The following is a 17,523-nucleotide window of genomic DNA, read 5'->3' as shown; positions in this document are numbered from 1 at the left end:
CAATGTACTCCATATTCTTGGATTTACGGTCCGAACTCTTTTTCCCCTTCTCCGCGTTTCCCCGCGATCTAGAGTCCCAACAAGATGGAATCTTGCCCGACCCCTCCTTCGAAGGTCTTGTTACCGCAACTATCAAGGTCATCACAATGGGCTGGCTCAGTCTTCGAAGCCGACTAAATGGGTCTTTTCCACATGTTACAAGCTTCAATACCTCCACTGCACATGTTGAACACATAAAACACGCCGAAGACTTTGAGTATGTTGAAAATGTCAAAGAAATCCACCTCAAGTATTCACTTCAGGACACCTTTGTTCCTGATGCCGATTTGCCCTTTATTCCGGCCGCGGTGGTCCGAGATCAGAAGTTAAGCCACTTGGACGGCCAAGGTCGTGCTTGGATTGTTGTGGACAATGTTGTCTATGACTGTACCAAATTCATCAACGAGCATCCAGGGGGCGAAACGGTCATCCAAAGCTTCGTAGGGGAAGATTGCTCCTGGCAATTCTGGCGATTTCATGACAAGACGGTCATGGAACAGTGGGGACGACCGCTGCGTGTTGGCCGAACAGAAGGGATCAGGAATCGATTCAAGGAGATTCCGAAGTACTTTGGACCCTCTAGGATCCGATAATCTAAACTTGTGCAGCCTATTCATGTCAACCGCTGGCAATTCCGCAGAAGTAAGGCACATGTATATACTCATTACATGATATATGAATCGATGTGATACCAAATGAAACTCGACGCTCCACGCATACAATGTCATTGTTTTTTCACTTTCCCCGTCATATCTACGATTTTGATTTCTCTTCCCATGCCTAGCCTGAGTTCATGGCAGAAGGAAGTGTCTCTTTTCCACCGCTCTCCGGGTCCTCATGGAAGTCTATATCCCGCCACTCAGAAATCTCACATCTATGTAACCGAAATGGATACGGAACAATGGCACACTTGTAGCGATTTAGCCCTGATAGATTGGAGTCGGACTTGTTGAAACGGACGTCGCGGTGATGCGCGGGGATACGCGGGGAACGTGAAAGACGACGACATCTCCGGGTGCGGGGCATATCCGATGTTGGGACGCCATTGCCTCAACAGCTTGGAATTTATAATAGTGGCAGCATCAGAATGAGACTTTAACAACAACTCAGCCTTGATAGTCTCATCAATTGTTCCAGGATGACGATTAACAGCCTCACCAACTATATCGCCTACCAGGAGCCCAACAGTGGCCCTAGAATCGGTCATCTTGACTTCGAGAACTCAACCATCATCCCCCTGTCCTTCAAATCCGGCACCCCGTTGTCAGACCTTTATCAAGTCATCACGGTTAGCGGGCAGGGAATCAAGGCATCCGGTGCACAATGCTTCCCTCTTTCCAGCGTGAAACACCTCCCCCCGATTTCTGGCCGTGATGTGCTCGCAGTTGGAAAGAACTACGCTGATCACGCCAAGGAGTTCAACTCTTCGGGTTACGACGCTAGCGACAAGACAGATCAGCCGACTCACCCGGTCATTTTCACCAAGCGTGCCACTTCCATCATTGGCCCCGAAGATCCCATTCTCCTCCACCCAAAGTTCACTAGCACAGTCGACTACGAGGGTGAGATCGGTGTCATCATTGGCAAACCAAGTTTCCAGGTCTCAGAGAAGAACGCGTGGGACCATGTGTGGGGTTATACGATTGTAAACGATATGACCGCGCGTGAGCGCCAGCGCGATCACAAACAATTCTTCCTCGGCAAATCAGCCGATACCTTCTGCCCAATCGGGCCTGTCGCTGTTCCTAAAGAGTACCTTCCCGAGAACTTGAAGATCCAGACCTTTGTCAATCAGGAGCTACGCCAGGAGGCCAGTCTTAGCGATTTGATCTTCAGCGTTCCTACGCTGATCGCTACCATTAGCGCTGGCCAGACTTTGCAAGTCGGCGACGTTATAGCCACTGGTACACCGGCTGGTGTGGGCTTTGGTTTCAGGCCGATGAAGTTTCTGCAGACCGGAGATGAGATCAGCGTGTCCGTGACAGGACTGGGAACTTTGACAAACCGTATTGCGGCTGCAGACGCGGTCAACACCACCGCCAAGCGCGCGGAGTCTCATATTCCTATTGCCAATCAGAAGGCGCCCGCAAACTCGGGATTGACCAACATCAACGGCAAGAACCTCTTCTACCAACGACGGGGCTTGGAGAGTGGACCTCCAGTCTTCTTCATTCATGGACTTGGGGGGTCCTCAAGTTACTTCTATCCGCTTATAGCGAAGCTGCAGTCGACACACTCCTTGCACCTCCTAGACCTGGAAGGGCATGGTCTCTCCCCGACATCAGCGCTTAGCACTCTTTCCATTGCCTCTTTTGCAGACGACTTTTACAACATGTCACAATTGGCTGGTGTCAACGAGAGCGTGACCGTGATTGCCCACTCAATGGGATCTCTAGTAGCTCTCAAGCTTGCTCTGGAGCACTCTGCCCTGGTAAAAAAGCTCATCCTCATGGGACCTCCCCCGAACCCACTTCCAGAAGCAGGTAGCCAAGGCTCTTATGCCAGGGCTGCTCTCGTTCGGAAAGAGGGAATGTTGTCTGTTGTGGATGCAATAGTGCAAGCTGGAACATCAGCCTACGTTCAGCAGAACAAGCCTTTGAGTATTGCTGCAGTACGCACTTCGCTTCTCAGTCAAGACGCTGAAGGATATGCCAAGGCATGTGCGGCTCTTGCTGAATCCGCCACTGACCCCATGGATCTCAAATCTCTCCGCATCCCTGTTTCTATCGTGACCGGCGAAGAGGACAAGGTTAGCACGCCAGCCCTGTGCCAGAAGTACTCTGAGGCGACTGGAGGTGGACATGTCCAGGTGCTCAAGGATGTAGGACACTGGCATCTGTTTGAGGATGTTGAGGCAACGGTGAAGGCGGTTTCGGCGCAGATTTAAGAATTTCATTTCCTATGATTTTCTTTGACATATTTGTCATGTAGGCGAGAAAAACCTCATATATAGTCTGAATAAAAGAAGAATTATCCACGCAAGGCTACAAGCGCAAACTTAGAAATATCAAGATCCCCTTGAATATCAATGGATAGGAAAAGGCGTGGGTACGAGAAGCGGGTATTGGGGGACCGGCAGGGCACAGGAGAGCAATTGGATACTACATTCCCCATGCATGTAGAGATATATCTTGCGGACAACTTCCCATACCACAATAGGTCATTTCTGAGTATAAACTAGTTTGATCTTTCGAGATTTGCCGCTACGCGTGACAGCACTACTTTCCCAAGGTTGCCATCGAGCCACAGAGGGAGGCGGGGTGTCCGATAGTTTTGTGCACTAGCCTGGTTGCGGAAGCCAGCAAAGGTCACCAAGGGATAAAAGTTTCCTTCGTCCCCATCGCCTGAGAATTCGGAACTTCACTGATGCTTACCACTCTCCTTAGCTACGTATACGAGATGCCACGTGATTCAACGGAAGTCCGCGTAAGTCCGCCACCTCTGCTCTGCTCAGTGGGGCCCAAACCTTAGATCTACGCGGAGAACTTCGAAATGCGGAGAGTGCATGATGTGGATCCGGTCATGCACTTGTCTGAGTAAACAATATTCCCAGCTATGTAGCGTAAAGTCATTCCAAGCTGTAGGGAACTCCATTGCAGAGCTAATTAATTCCACGGAAAATATAAAGCGCACATGAAATATGCAAACCTGGAGCATTCATCAATTCTTCTAATCATCTGCCAAGCACAATGGACTCGAATGACTTTGCAACCACGAAATCTGAAGAGGCAAACATGCCCTCTTCATCCCAGGCAAATCACATTTATTATGAAAACCTTGAACGCCTCCACACTGCTGGTGGACACGCAAATGACAGAAGTCAACCAGCTCTTCCGATTTATCATCGCACATTCGCCAATCCCTCTCCATTGGGATTGATATCATTCGCGACAGGTGCAACACACTATCCCCGGTAATGATATGCGACTAACTCTCTAGACATCTTCCTCATCTGCGTCTTCGGACTTCAAGCTAGGGGTGTGACTGCACCAAATGTAATGGTTGGGTGCCTTGTATTCTACGGCGGCGTCGGTCAGTTTATTGCTGGAATCATGGAATTCATCACGGGAAACACTGTAACGACCCTTTGCATGAGTGAGCCCGAACAGCTACTGAAATTTCACAGTTCGGTGCCACCGTCTTTTCTTCCTACGGCGCGTTCAACTTGTCGTATGCAATGATTTATCTACCCGGGACGGGTATACTGGCCGCATATACCGATTCTACAACCGGTGCCTTAAGCCCTACTTTCGATCAGGCTCTATCGCTTTACCTTTGGGCATGGCTGATTGTAACGGTGGCATTCACCATCGCGGCGATACGATCCTCTTGGGTTCTTTTCATGGACCTTTTCTTCTTGGACATATGCCTTCTCCTACTTGCTTGTGGGTTTATGGTCAAGGTCCAGGGTCTCTTGACAGCCGGGTACTCTTTCGGCCTCGTGGTGTCGTTTCTTGCTTGTGAGTTCTGCCCTCGTAGATTGTTGATCCCTAGTTGATCCAAATTAATAGTCTGGGCAGACTGGGCTGGTTGTGCTGGTTTATGGGGTGGAGGAGTAACCCCTATCAAGCTGCCGACATTTAATATGTACACGGCTGTTTGATCCACCATTCCTCTGGTCGTTGAATACCAAATGCACAAAGCATCGATTGACAAGGCCGCGGAATATAGTGGGGAGAAATATAGTGGGGTGTTATTAGGCAAAGGTATTCGAGTGTGATGTGAAAGTTCGAGTGGTCTTAGTCGGTATCCACGGTAAAAAATTAATCTAAGAGCCTAGGATGTTATACATTGAGCCTAGTAGAGCATAAGGCTAAATGAAGGCCTCTAACTAAAGTTTTGTTGGTGCGATACGAAGTTGTAATTTATCAAAAATGCTATAGTGTTTAGAGGGTCGCGGGCGGGATTGCTCTAGTGGCTAGCTTGGTGTGAGTTACGTTATGTTGCGATATTCGACCACTGTAGTGTAAGTAGTACATGTGACAATAATGATAGTGTGGCTGAGGCATCCAAAATGCTGCGGCCCCATACCACACCTTCTTTATGGAGTGGAGGCTAGATCAGAAAACTATCCAATGCATTGCAGGTGTTTGGCCACATTTGTTAAGAATAGTTTTGTGTGCGTACCCTTATTGGTGCCGCTTAGTTTGCGTTGCCAGACTGCCATTGAAGCGTCCCCACTTCACCTAAGACATGATACGTTCCCTCTGGTCATTGGGGCTTGCAGTTTCAAGGTCGAGGAAGATCAGCGAGGAGGGGGAATTCAGTCCATCTTTAGCCGCGTTCACTTGGTCAGCATGAAAATTCCTCATGTGCAGGAAAAATTTGTCTTTGTGAGGTGGTTGCATGTGTATTCTTATAAATAAATAGTGAAGTTGGAATGGCTCGATGGCTGTCTGACTACGCAGACTGGGCCACACACACACACACGCACATACACAAGGAGGAGGACTACAGGGGAGGAGAACACATAGGGATGGATTGGAAGAGGAAGCGTGTCTGTTTTGCCCACCCTGCGCCTGGAAAGTTTTGTATACACAAAAGCCTCAGTCATCCGATAGACCTCTCCTTCCTGCAGTCAGCAGTTCCCCCACTACAATAGTTACAGGAATCGATCTTCCATTGATCGGATGATACATCGGAATTTGCCAAATCATTAATCAATTGGCCGCTTATCACATTTTGACATGAGCATGAGCATGATCACTGTGCCTGAGTCCGTGATGAGGTTCCCTTAGTAGCCTGAACCTGAGCGCCCTCACAAAAGCGGCGAGACTGCTAGAAGAGGAATGTCCCACTCCGCAAGGAGGATCCGGTATGTATAGCCGCATATGTACAGTTATACGATGCAGGGCATCGTTGATGGGTCTAAAGCGCACGTTTCTGACTACCTTTCGGCAGATATATCTGATTGGCCCGCAGATCTCTCCCTCATTTCTACAGATCGCTCGATCTCACCTGGGAACGGTTTGCGCGCCCATACGCGTCGGCTGCCAGCCCGTCAGTTCAGGGTATAATATCAATTTCTTTTCCCCGGTGGAAAACTTACGCGCGCTGGTAGAGATGGAAGCGCGGGTCCTTGAGCTCATTGCGCAGCCTGGCCACGTAGACAAGAACTTCATCTTGGGTCCACGGCTCCGGAGCGCCAAATTTGGTCAATAACCACATGCTCCAGCCCTCCATTCCAGACATCCAGTGCTGGAAGTTGACAGTACCAGCCTCCTTGTAGCGCTGATCGCGTGCCCAAGGCCCAATCGGCCATTTGTAGGTCTTTTCCCTGACATCCACAAAGCCGGCCTTGCGAATGGTTTTGGACATCGTATCGATAGTGTCACATCTACGACCGGCAGCTTCGCCACAGGCGAAGATGTTCGGGGCCCAGGTGTGAAGAATGTTGTCTTCAGGCAAACTGCCATCGTCGCACTCGACGCGAGGACTGGCTTCTAACTGTTCGATCCAACCGCCCGGCTGCAGCTTGCTGTTGAGATGATTGTTATTATCATTCAGTCCCTATGGCACGCAATTAGGCGACTTACTTATAGCATTCGTTATAGACTCTGTCCCACTCAGCCGGGCCGAAAGAGCCGATCATGCTCCGCATGTGGATCAGGTCGAAGGGGTCCCGCCAGGTCCATTCCTGGAGGACGTCGTCGACCTCCAGCACGCAATTGGGCGGCATCCAGGAAATCGGGGGCGGGAAGAGGTCAACTCCTCGAATGGTCGCTAGAATCAATTAGTATGTTGACTTGTTCAACAGATGTTGCAAATGATGCACCGCTAGCCTACCATTAGGGAACATATCGGCAACATCACTGAATCCATGTAAGCATCTATCGAATGTGAGGGGCTGAGTCTATAGAGATACATGGCCCAGATACCCTTGCCAGTCCCAAGATCGAGAATATGCTGCGGATCGTGAACAGGAGCCCAGAAAAGAGGATTCGTCCGGTCTGAGTCCAAGACGAGGGCCACCAAATGACTGTGGGTGAGAATTAGATCTGGATGGAAAGGCCCATGGTCAGGCCGAGGTCACATAGATACCCGGCTTCGTAGGACTCAAACATTTGCTCGTCCGAAGGCATGCTGATCGAGTCAGATGAGCATTCCTGGAAATGTAGAAAATCACAACATTTCCTCACAGATAACCTTGGCGGCGCAGGTTTTGATATCTATTAGGCGCGATCAGCCGTTTTGTAAGGTCTGGCGACCGTTGGCCATTGCGCCGAACACCTACCGTCGACCATTTTCGATCCGACCCCGATGGATCGAGGAGGAACCGATCGAGGTAGTTTCCCTGACTGATTAGCTGCAGAGATGACAGGGGTGAATGGCTGACTTACGAGTGCCAATCAGCCGGACAACAAGGGCCCTCGGACGCATACACGTCCGGATCCTATTGAGGTCAATCACGACCCAACTGAAGACACAGACTCCAAACATACCACGGCGATGCGATTCGTCGCAATCCGCCTGTCTCCCATGGTGTGCTAGGCGATAATAGCAGGGTGGGGGGATTCAAGGAATGGAACAGGAGGTCCGGAGTGACGAATTTGTCACAATGACCCGCAACTCCCTGCACAAATCACGAATAGCAGTCCCGCGTCAGCAGAAAGAAGGTTCATGGCCGGGTGCACTCGAACGGAGCCACTGGGCACTCGACTGTTGGGAAATCCACTTCGAGGCGAACTGGGCGGTGTAGACCTCGGGGTTGGACCCACCCGTTCCTGAAGTCATGACACAGACAAGGACCGGCAAAAGATATGCTACCTCCATATCAAACCTTCGCTGTCACTTCTATGCCTCTCCGTTCCATTAGCGTGCTCATCCTGACGGTCAGTGATCGTTGAAGAGGCGGTCTGATTCTACGATAACGACTTTTGATTTCCTCGCGGAGCAGAACTTGGCCTCGGAGTGAATAGCCCCCGAAACGACCTTAATTGAATGCGCCACGCTCCCCACGCTCATGTGCAATCTTCCCTCAAACTGTCTGTTCCTTTTATTCCATCGGAGAAGCACTTGCATTGTGAGACGCTGTGAGATTGGAACGGATCAATCGATTGTCCCTCCGGGAGATTAGTCGGTCTAAATACTATCCATCCTATGCACGTGTAACATAGTGCCCGCACGGGCGTGGTGGTCTCCGGTCAAGGCAGTACGTGCTGTGGACAGACTGTAGTATTCCCGCATCTCGTCGTAGGCCTGGAGCATCAATAGTGGCCTTGGTACCACAATTGAGGAGCTAGTCCAAATTGGGATTGCGGGAGGGGTGGGATCGTCCTCTAGCAGCTCACTGTCTCATCTCCTTCCTTTCCTCAGAGAAAAGCTCCTCTGCAGGGCACATAATGCTGCGTACGGGCCTATCGCGGTAAGATGCAGCCTGGGACACAGAAAAACAGGAAACCACCCTGGAAATGCTTCCAGACGGCACCTTAGTTCCTACAGCAATCGAGTCCGCTGAGGATTATAAGAATCTACTTTTGGAGTTTTAAACAATAGCTGGGCGAGAGACAAGTCGGCATCTTACTGTTCAGATGATTTGGAAGAGTACGTTTTTGATTTTGACTATGTGGACAAGAATTATTGCACTGCAGCCAAACAAAACCTGGCAGCCACGCAAGACCAAACGATTCCTAGTACAGTCACGTTGAGTCGAAATACCCTCGAAAACCCGAAAGCCCTGGAAGGACTCGGAGCCATGACACCCAAGAAAGGCTTGTCGATTGACAAAATCCATCCGCCGCAACCCTCTACCATGAGCTGTTTCATCTCGTACTCTTGACCCCTGACACTCCCGATATGACATGTAAGTTCTAGCGAGATCATCTCCAGACCAAGCCGCTATCTTTTTCAAGATGACTGGAGCGGTCAGCTAAGGGACCTCAGGACACCCAACAAGGTACCAAAAGGTTACGAGGAGAATCATGCGCAGCTTTATCGCCGCAACCCTGAAACCTATGTCTTCTTCAGTGTGGGTTATTGGTATTTCCAGCAGACTGAATGGGACACAAACGGAAATCCCAGATGGAGCTGGCATTCAGGGGCGGGTGAGCTCGTCTCTTTATAGGGACAGGTAACGAGGCATGGGTATCGGAGAACGTTGTAGTACTATGAAGAACAAATGAGAAGAGATAAAGTGGAAGCCATATTATCGCGAGTGTCGAGTTTGAGATGGAATCAGAAGAACACATCTGTGATAGAGGACTGAAATCAAAAAAGAGGAAGTTGTTCAAATTCACAAAACTCCTCTTTCCATTCTATTGAACCTATCTCTTCTAACCGGGTCCCAAATTTTTCCATTGAAGTTTGAGTCCCGGTCTGAATGCTAGTCCCAGGCTTTATCAGTGATGTGTAATTATTCCTAAAATCGGCCTCCTTTCCTTGCCCAGCGCCCCCCCCCAACCAAGGGAATGCGGCCACAGCATTAAATGGACTTCTCGGTTGTACAAAAATTCTGTTTGGGTTGCCCATACTTGCTCAAGAAGATGCCTTCGGAACAACTGACTGATAGGGATTCCAGGCACTATAGCTGCTGGACGAATACCTCTGGACTTTGAAATCCGGGCAAGCTAGGCCTCGTCTATAGGGGCCTGCCCTTTCAGGAGTGCTTCCCCGCATTGGCACCGTTGCCTATCGACGGGTACAGGCTGTTCAAATTCCCTTTTCGAGGCTTGTTTCTTCTTCTTCGGCGGGCCCAGTTCACGCCGTTTTAGTGTAGGTTTGGTTCCCCCATGGCCATGGGGACTGGCAAGGCTGCTTGGCTGGCCTTCTCGGCTGCTGTGAGGCAGCTCTCATCAGGCGATACGCGGTGAGGAAGTCATTGACGAGCTCATCAGTATCCCATACCGTGTCCTTCTCAATGATGTCATGAAATTTTTCCTCCCACCATACCGGCGTGACCTCTTTGACTGCTTGCAAAAAGTCTCAGTTGGCGCTAACGAAGTCGGGAAATTTTAGCCTCAGGCTTTCTACCCTGAGGGCATTCCACTTGTCAGCCCAAGCTTCGATGTCCCCGGTGGGCTTGTCCATTGAATGGAGCTTCCATCTAACCCGAACCTCTTCTTTATAGGAGGTGTCTAGGCCGAAGCGGGCACTGAGGCATCTAAGCTTCTCGTACGCGGAGTGCTTGCCTATCACTAAGTGTCGATAGTCATTGGCGAGGTGGCGGACGATGTATTGGTTCATCGCCACAAGCCCCTGATTTTGCATCCTCCACTGATCATACTGTATGTTGAAAAGATCCAGCCTGTCTCTCCACTCTTTCTTTCCCTGTGTATCGTCTTCCTCGGGATAGGCAGGTTGTTTCGGTTTCTGTAATGGTACCTCAAGCTCATTGAAGGCGAGCTCTGGATTACACAGATGCCACACATGCAGTTGCTCAGCAAATTCCCAGACCTGATCTATCCACATGTGCCATTGAGAGGCATGTTTCAGCTTAACGTCCATCTGGCGGAAAGTGCTGAGGCTATCTGGATGCTCAATTGGCGCCGGCGCGTTACCCGACGGAAGGCCTACCAATGCTGTTCCAATGGGATAGGCCTTGCTGGTCGACAAGGAAGGCTTTATATGAAGCAATTCGGGCTTTCGACTGTCATATTCAGGGAGCGGTCACCTCATCGGCGATACTGAAAACCTCTCATATCGTAAATCCTTAACGTGGTCGGTAAGCGAGTGAGCCATGTAAGCGAGTGAGCCACCTAACCACCTTTCCTACACTTTTATATATATTTATCAACCACAACATATTTATATCAACTAATCTCTAGCTTTACATACATTCCTTTTATGTCCGATCTGTCCGCAATTAGTGCATCGCGGTGGACGCCGCGTCTTCAGTGCCTGTGTGTCCCGCGGTAGTAGGCTTGGTGGAGCTAGTATTACCCGCGAGGGCTCCTTATGAGTCTCCTCGAGCTATAGTGCCTCTCGTACGGATAGACCGTCATCGCAGGCTATCTATTTAGTTGTACGAGCACGCTTTTGCCTTTGCGTGGCGTTTGCGGTACGTAGCTGCTTATTTTCTTGCTCGAGAAGGATACCGTTTTGCATTGCGATCTGACAGCCTTTAATAAGTTGGTTTAATGCAGTTTGCGAAGGTGAAGGCGGGCTTTTCGAGCGTCGCTTTAAGAAAGCTTTGATTGAGGATGCTTGCTTTAGAAGCTCATCGACATTCGCGGGTGTATGAGGGTAGAAAGTGCTCGATTGACTACCGCGGCTTATGGGAGGTGTTGGCGTCCGAAGTTGAATATTTAGCTTTGATAGCACTTATTGAGGATCAATTAGCACTAATCCTGCTGCTCGGAAGCTATTTTATATCGTACTTATTTTATATGCGTCGACGCGAGCTTATGGGTACGTAAAAAGGAAGTTAAGTTTATCGATATGGTTGATCCTAAGCCGCATCTTTTGGTCGATTAAACTACCGTACGATCGCTTTAAAACAGCGAAACATCCGATATCAAGAGGCTAAAGTAGATGCGAGGAATGCGGCGGCATACAAATTGGGATAATCTCATAATCCGCGCAGATTTGATCGAACTCTGGCGTTAAATGACTTCCGTGTCCGTCGAGGACTAGAAGTCGATATCTTCCACGCGTACGATGATTTATTGACGGAATAAATTGTTTTTGAAGCCAGCGAAGGCCTATCTCGTCAGTTATCTATCTATTTGCACTAACTTCGAAGCGCCAGTCGGGTGGAAGGTCTTTAAACTATGCTTGATTATATTGCTTACCTTTAAAGATAAGCGTTGGCGGAAGCGCCTACCCCGAGGCGTTAACTGACTTAATCGCAGTTACCCACTCGCGGTTTCCTGGCTATAAAACTGATCTCCGGCCGTAGTATTCTGATCGGGTAATCACTTTTTGGGCCGTACAGAGGCCTATTGCGAAGCCAGTCTCGTCAAAGTTATAGATATCGTCTGGTAGGATACCGTATTGCTGAATTGTGGCTTGTACGAGGTCAAACCACGTACGAATAATCTTTGGATCCTCTTGTTCTGCCCGCTAGTAATTATATCGTCGAGAAAAGCGAGCTTTAAGCTCTGGATATCGTTGGGTGAAGTTATATACCCATTTTTCGCCGACGGTCTGGATAAGGGTAGAACCGCGCTTCGCAAGTAGAATATTCGCTATTTCTCGTACATGAGCTTGCGTAGGGGCTGCACCGCGTAGATCTAGCGATAAAATCCGTTGCTAGAGTATATCCTCTTCGATTTGGGTCATTTTATGACCATTTGCGCGAGATTCAGCGCGATTTGTGGTACCGCGAAGCCGACGCGTGAGCGTACAACGATTAACTTGAAATCGATCTGCAGCCTTCCGAATAGTGCTGATTTCTTTATTTTTAATAGCCTGTATAGCAAGTAAGAGGCGACCTTCTTGTTCGATATAATCTTGGCTTGATCTGACACGTTTTGGAGGCATAGTGGTTGATAGAAGATAGAATGTTGCGGGTGGACGCGAAAAAGTGGTTGGGTGGCTCACTCGCTTACATGGCTCACTCGCTTACCGACCACGTTATCTTGAGAACATGCAAACAATACAAACACATTTTGAGTAACACTTATCCGGCATCTCAAAAGGCCTCATTTTGACAAGCAAATTCGCGCGAGATCAGATGCGATCGTTGCATCTCGAAGCCATGGCACAGCCGGGGATAACAGGGAGAACACATACCAAATTGGTAGGTGCCCCGGACTATGACGACCCCGAATTCTGGGACTCTCGATTGCGACCGGTCGCGATGTTGGCGAATGGCTCAATTCGGGCGAGGCTCTTCTGGACGTGGTCCTGTCCGACTTGGATAGTCGTCCCGGCTTCCAAGGCGCACCGCGTGTCTTACACTTGGGCCCCGGCGTTTCACAACTGGGCGTCAAGCTCCGGGATGCCTGTACGGAGCGGCAATGGATGGGGAACGGAATTGTCGTAAGTCGGATCTGATAGATGCGATACTCAAAGTCCGGTTGGGACACTTCTCACATACATTCCTGCAGAATGTTGATTTCTCTACCGAAGCCGTTCGACTTGGCCAAGAAGCTGAACGACAACAAGCTCCCCACAGGGCCATGCATTGGCTACGCGCCAACTTGCTTTCCTGGGACCATGTGTCCACTCTGACTCCCTTTGCGCCCTTTGATGTAATTCTGGACAAAAGCACGAGCGATGCGATCGCCACTTTCAGCGATCAAAGGATCTCGACCGAAGATGATCGGTCCTGCATTTGTCCTACAGTGCGACCGTTTCTCTCTAGCGAACGCACCGTCACCTTGTCTCCGGTCGAAGCGCTCGCCCTGCACCTTGTGCCATTGACGCAATCGAGCACCACATGGATCGCGCTTTCATACTCGACCTTCCGATTTGACAGTCTACCCTTTCTTGCCAAATACTGGTCAGCGCGCTCGCGAACGCCACTGAAAGCGCCCCCCGGCCACGTCTCCTCCTCGGCCCATACCCCGGAGGTTTTCCACTGGGTGTATATTATGGACCGCAAGTAGTCGCGTTCTCTCCAAGTATGGTGGGGATAGCGGTAATCTACTAGGTGCGTGATGCATTGCGGCGTCCTGGAACCTTGATGAAATGTTGAACTTCGTTTCTAGGTCTATCCCCTATGGGCCTCAGGCTTGTGAACCTTGACTTGGACCTGCAGCTACTCGATAACATGATACATAGAAATGACAAAAGTACCCGCGGGTAGGCACAGGTGTAGGAAGTGGGGGGGGTATTTTCTTTCCCGAGCTCGAATGGTACGACTTACTACATCTTGTGCAGTGGCAGACTTAGCAGCGACTGTCATCTCCAACGGCCCTCACTCATTGCCAACCGCAGATCGACATGATAAAGAAGCATTGGAATTTGCCCCACCTTCACCAAGATCGACCTGATCTCTAGTGAAAACTATTGTCGAACTGACTTGGATAGGAAATGAGACTGCAGGCAGAGAAATTGAGTCAGTAATTGATCCGCTCAGTTTGAAAGACCGCATCATTGTTTGAATGGCCGCCTTGTTACACGGAAAAGAGTGTCGACTTCGGTCTCAACCCGAGTGAAATTCAAGTAAGTCGCCCTGCGTGAGTCAGACAGAGCGTATCTGTCAACGCCACCCTCCTTGTCTTGATCCGTCAGGTCGATTCACTGGATTTACTTTGCCAACTGATCCAGGTCAGCATGTGATGATGCAAGCACATTTGGAGTTGAGTATCCGAACCGCAGGAGCTACCCAAAAACATTAAGAGTAGTAGGGACTTGATTATTGTAGTTCCAAGGGTTACCAAATTGTGAGTTGCTAGCATTCCAGGTGGAGTCTGGGATCAACATTCTCTTTCGTAATTTCCTTCATCTTATATTGCCTATGGTTCAAATCCAGCTCCATCTCTCACGGACGTGCCGAATAGAGCTGCTGATTTGATTCGCTGATCCCGAATCAGCTGGAAGGATCTCCGTCAAGGCTATAATTATGCCGACACACACACACGTAGAGAGAGAGAGCGAGAGAGAGAGAGAGAGAGAGAAGGGAGGGAGGGAGAGAGGAGGGGTGGGGGAGGAAGGGACTCGGAAGTATAAAGCCAGAGCCAAGCTGGCTTTATACAATATTGGTACACCGCAACCATAGAATTATATCGATCAATTTCAAGACTGACGAAACCTTGGAAAATGAAGTGAAATGTACGAAAGAGAAGGAAGGCGTACTTCCCGAGTCAGCAATTCGGGTTCCAACTGACGGGGACCCAGAAAAAGCTGTCGGGGTCTTGGAGCGACGACTGGGTATGATCGCTGCATTGTATCCATGTGCTTAGCATACATTCAGCATATGAGTTCTTCGTGCACTTACTGGCTCCAGCTTGCTCTCGGCAGATGTGTCGGCGCATAGAAGGCCCTTCTGGAAGAATACAAAAATAGCACGCAGCTGGCTTCTAGCTAGGGTCATTGTTAGGTATTTAGCACCTATCCAACGACTATATTATGCGCGTAACGCGTATCGTTACTGGTATTAGTAGCGTTCAGAACTGATTTATCAACGAATATAGCCTTACTAGGGCCCGAGCAAGGACGTTTAGCAAGATTTGCTATGATGATAAGCTGAGGACTATTGATATATCTTGAATCTATGCAAAGACACGTCAGAAATGAAAGTAAACGTACGTCCTTAATGTAACTAATGGTGATGGAGGGTGGGGATAGAAGTGAAGTAGACAACCACATATTTCCCAGTTATTTGATGACAATCTAGACAAGAAGCTGGACTTTCGCTTTCTGTGTACGTATTCACATCCACTAAGCCAAAATTTTTGTAATTCATTAAAGTAATAAGTTTTTTGATGTATATTCCGTCAAGGTGTATATAGACATAATGCGGAGTAGAGTGGTAGGGGTTCAGTTTTAGTTGAAATGTTAGGTAATGGTCCACATCTCTTAGAATAAGTCTACAAAATCATTTATAGACGCTGAGGAGTTCCTGGGTTCTCGTTAGCTGGGTGCCCTTAACAATTGCACGGACTGTGACGCATGGAAACAGATGACGAAGGGACTCGAGTGAATGTGGTGGACACAGTGCTCAGAACTTAGTTTCCTCCTCAATTTCGTATTTTCGGTAAATACTACATGTTTCCTAGCACTCTGAATTGTGACATAGACAATGCTCGCACTTGAAATTAATGGTCAAGAATCTGACCCAGGGCATTGACTTGGTTTTAAGAAAAGCTTAATTAGTAGACTTCACCTCATAACGTAACTCACAAGCGATCCGCCACCACAAGCAACCCGCCATCTTCAAAACACATAGTAAATACGATAAATTACCACTTTATATGTTAATAACTATAACTAATTAGAATGTGATATAGTAAGGTATAATATCCTAGATAGTATCACTAGTCCACTAGTGTGCTATTTTCTTAAAAAGAATTAGGATAATAGAGATCTATATCTTATTATTTTTGATAACTAAATTATAGTATATCTAATAGTAATACTACTAAATCATAATTTAATATACTTATAATTAACGTATTCCACGGCAAACCCGCCACCACGGCAAACCCGCCACCCCACCCACTTAGTTCTATATCCATGAAGCATTTAGATAACCCCAACGCCTTTATATTCAATTTAAACCCTATCTGGACATCTATTAGCCCTATGGCCAGGCTTTCCGTATACACTGTATTTATATTGCTGTCTGTTGGTGCTGGCACCGGGCACCGAAGCAGTCTGTGTGGGTGGTGCGGTGGACTGCCCACCACCTTCTAAACTACCTAGTAGACCAATACCTTACTTATGGGCTTCATGAACAAATAAGCCCTTATCGCGCTGTATTTGCCTTTTAGATAAGGCCTTTCGTCTCTTCTTTTTATAGTTTTCAGCGCGTAGATCAACCACTTCTTACTCTAGTAGAAGGATACGCTTTATGACCTTTTCGCAAGCCTTATAAGCCTGATCAACTACCTCTTTCGTAGGCGTAGGTGGGCTATCAGACCGGTACTTAATAAGGCGCTTTGCTAATACTTTATGCTTCGAAAGCTGTTTGATATTGCTTAGTGTTTTAGGGCAATAGATGCTTGATCGGCTTAATGGTCGGTCTGGTGGTGTAGGCGGACGAAGCTAAATATTGAGCCTATTAATAACTTCTGCCGCATTTAGAGGAATTAAACCGGTCGCTTTGAATGCATTTTGAATACTTCTAGCCTGAAATGCGTCTTCGCGTACGCGTGGGTAGGCTGCAAGGAAATCAAGCTTGTCGATATAGTTTATACCTATACGCGTCTGTTGGTCTACTAGGCGACCGTATGACCGCTTAAGAACTGCGAAACAGCCTATATCTAGCGGTTGTAATAGATGCGAGCTATGCGGTAGTATATATATCGGGATAACGTTATGCTTAGTGCATACGCGGTCGAATTCAGGCGTAAGGTGGCTTCTATGACCATTAAGAATTAATAGCCTATACCGACTACGTGTCCGGCTTGCGGTTAAGGGAATAAAAAGCTTTTGAAGCTATCGAAGCCTAATATTATCAGATGTCTATCTATTCGGAGAAACCTCAAAGCGCTAGTCCCTTGGGGTATCGTGGAACTATAATTTAATATAGCGCTTGCCTTTAAATATAATTAATAGCGGTAAAGCCCAGCCTAAAGTATTGACTGCTTCCACTACGGTCACCTATTCACGATTGCCTGGCTGTAAGACAGATCTACGGCTATAGTATTCAGCCCTAGTAACTACCTTTGCGGTAGAAACGAGGCCTATTGCGAAGCCTGTTTCATCGAAATTATAGATATCATCAGGCGGAATACTATAGCGCGTAATAGTGTCCCCAATAAGCTTAAACCACTTATTTAATACCCTTGGATCCTCCTGCTCTGCGCGTGAATAGTTATATCGACGCGAGAAACGTGTTTGAATATCGGGTGTGCGCTTAATATAGCTTCTAACCCAATTCACGCCGACCGTATCAGATCCGGTTGCCGCGAGGAGAATATTAGCCATTCTGCG

General features: G+C 48.3%; 6 protein-coding genes across 6 annotated transcripts; 4 read left to right on the top strand and 2 right to left on the bottom strand.

Annotated features, from left to right (window-relative positions):
• Positions 1-2: 2 nt before the first annotated feature.
• N7477_004239 (cytochrome b5-like heme/steroid binding domain-containing protein) lies at positions 3-632 on the top strand (the record flags this gene model as incomplete). The annotated part of the gene is made up of 1 exon (XM_056965902.1): positions 3-632. The coding sequence occupies one exon, from the start codon at positions 3-5 to the stop codon at positions 630-632; it is 630 nt and encodes a 209-aa protein (XP_056822683.1).
• A 545-nt stretch (positions 633-1,177) lies between these two features.
• N7477_004238 (bifunctional fumarylacetoacetate hydrolase/alpha/beta hydrolase family protein) lies at positions 1,178-2,926 on the top strand (the record flags this gene model as incomplete). The annotated part of the gene is made up of 1 exon (XM_056965901.1): positions 1,178-2,926. One exon carries the CDS (start codon positions 1,178-1,180, stop codon positions 2,924-2,926), a length of 1,749 nt encoding a protein of 582 aa, XP_056822682.1.
• Positions 2,927-3,728: 802 nt separating this feature from the next.
• Positions 3,729-4,642, top strand: N7477_004237 (acetate uptake transporter family protein; the record flags this gene model as incomplete). The annotated part of the gene is made up of 4 exons (XM_056965900.1): positions 3,729-3,933; positions 3,979-4,115; positions 4,166-4,499; positions 4,551-4,642. 4 exons carry the CDS (start codon positions 3,729-3,731, stop codon positions 4,640-4,642), a joined length of 768 nt encoding a protein of 255 aa, XP_056822681.1.
• A 1,284-nt stretch (positions 4,643-5,926) lies between these two features.
• N7477_004236 (class I SAM-dependent methyltransferase) lies at positions 5,927-7,520 on the bottom strand (the record flags this gene model as incomplete). The annotated part of the gene is made up of 9 exons (XM_056965899.1): positions 5,927-6,029; positions 6,089-6,517; positions 6,576-6,762; positions 6,826-6,851; positions 6,905-7,018; positions 7,081-7,122; positions 7,179-7,370; positions 7,422-7,432; positions 7,482-7,520. 9 exons carry the CDS (start codon positions 7,518-7,520, stop codon positions 5,927-5,929), a joined length of 1,143 nt encoding a protein of 380 aa, XP_056822680.1.
• Positions 7,521-9,960: 2,440 nt separating this feature from the next.
• On the bottom strand, positions 9,961-10,482 carry N7477_004235 (uncharacterized protein; the record flags this gene model as incomplete). Its single annotated transcript, XM_056965898.1, has 1 exon — positions 9,961-10,482. The coding sequence occupies one exon, from the start codon at positions 10,480-10,482 to the stop codon at positions 9,961-9,963; it is 522 nt and encodes a 173-aa protein (XP_056822679.1).
• Positions 10,483-12,676: 2,194 nt separating this feature from the next.
• N7477_004234 (uncharacterized protein) lies at positions 12,677-13,529 on the top strand (the record flags this gene model as incomplete). The annotated part of the gene is made up of 3 exons (XM_056965897.1): positions 12,677-12,772; positions 12,808-12,960; positions 13,029-13,529. The coding sequence occupies 3 exons, from the start codon at positions 12,677-12,679 to the stop codon at positions 13,527-13,529; spliced, it is 750 nt and encodes a 249-aa protein (XP_056822678.1).
• Between the last annotated feature and the right edge of the window lie 3,994 nt (positions 13,530-17,523).

The sequence above is a fragment of the Penicillium maclennaniae genome (genome assembly GCF_028827695.1).
Source record: "Penicillium maclennaniae strain IBT 15551 chromosome Unknown utg000004l:1.0-3007600.0:1.0-3009580.0, whole genome shotgun sequence".
NCBI classification, from domain to species: domain Eukaryota; kingdom Fungi; phylum Ascomycota; class Eurotiomycetes; order Eurotiales; family Aspergillaceae; genus Penicillium; species Penicillium maclennaniae.
Note: the sequence above shows the minus strand (reverse complement) of the source record. Positions and strands in the feature narration are given on the sequence as shown.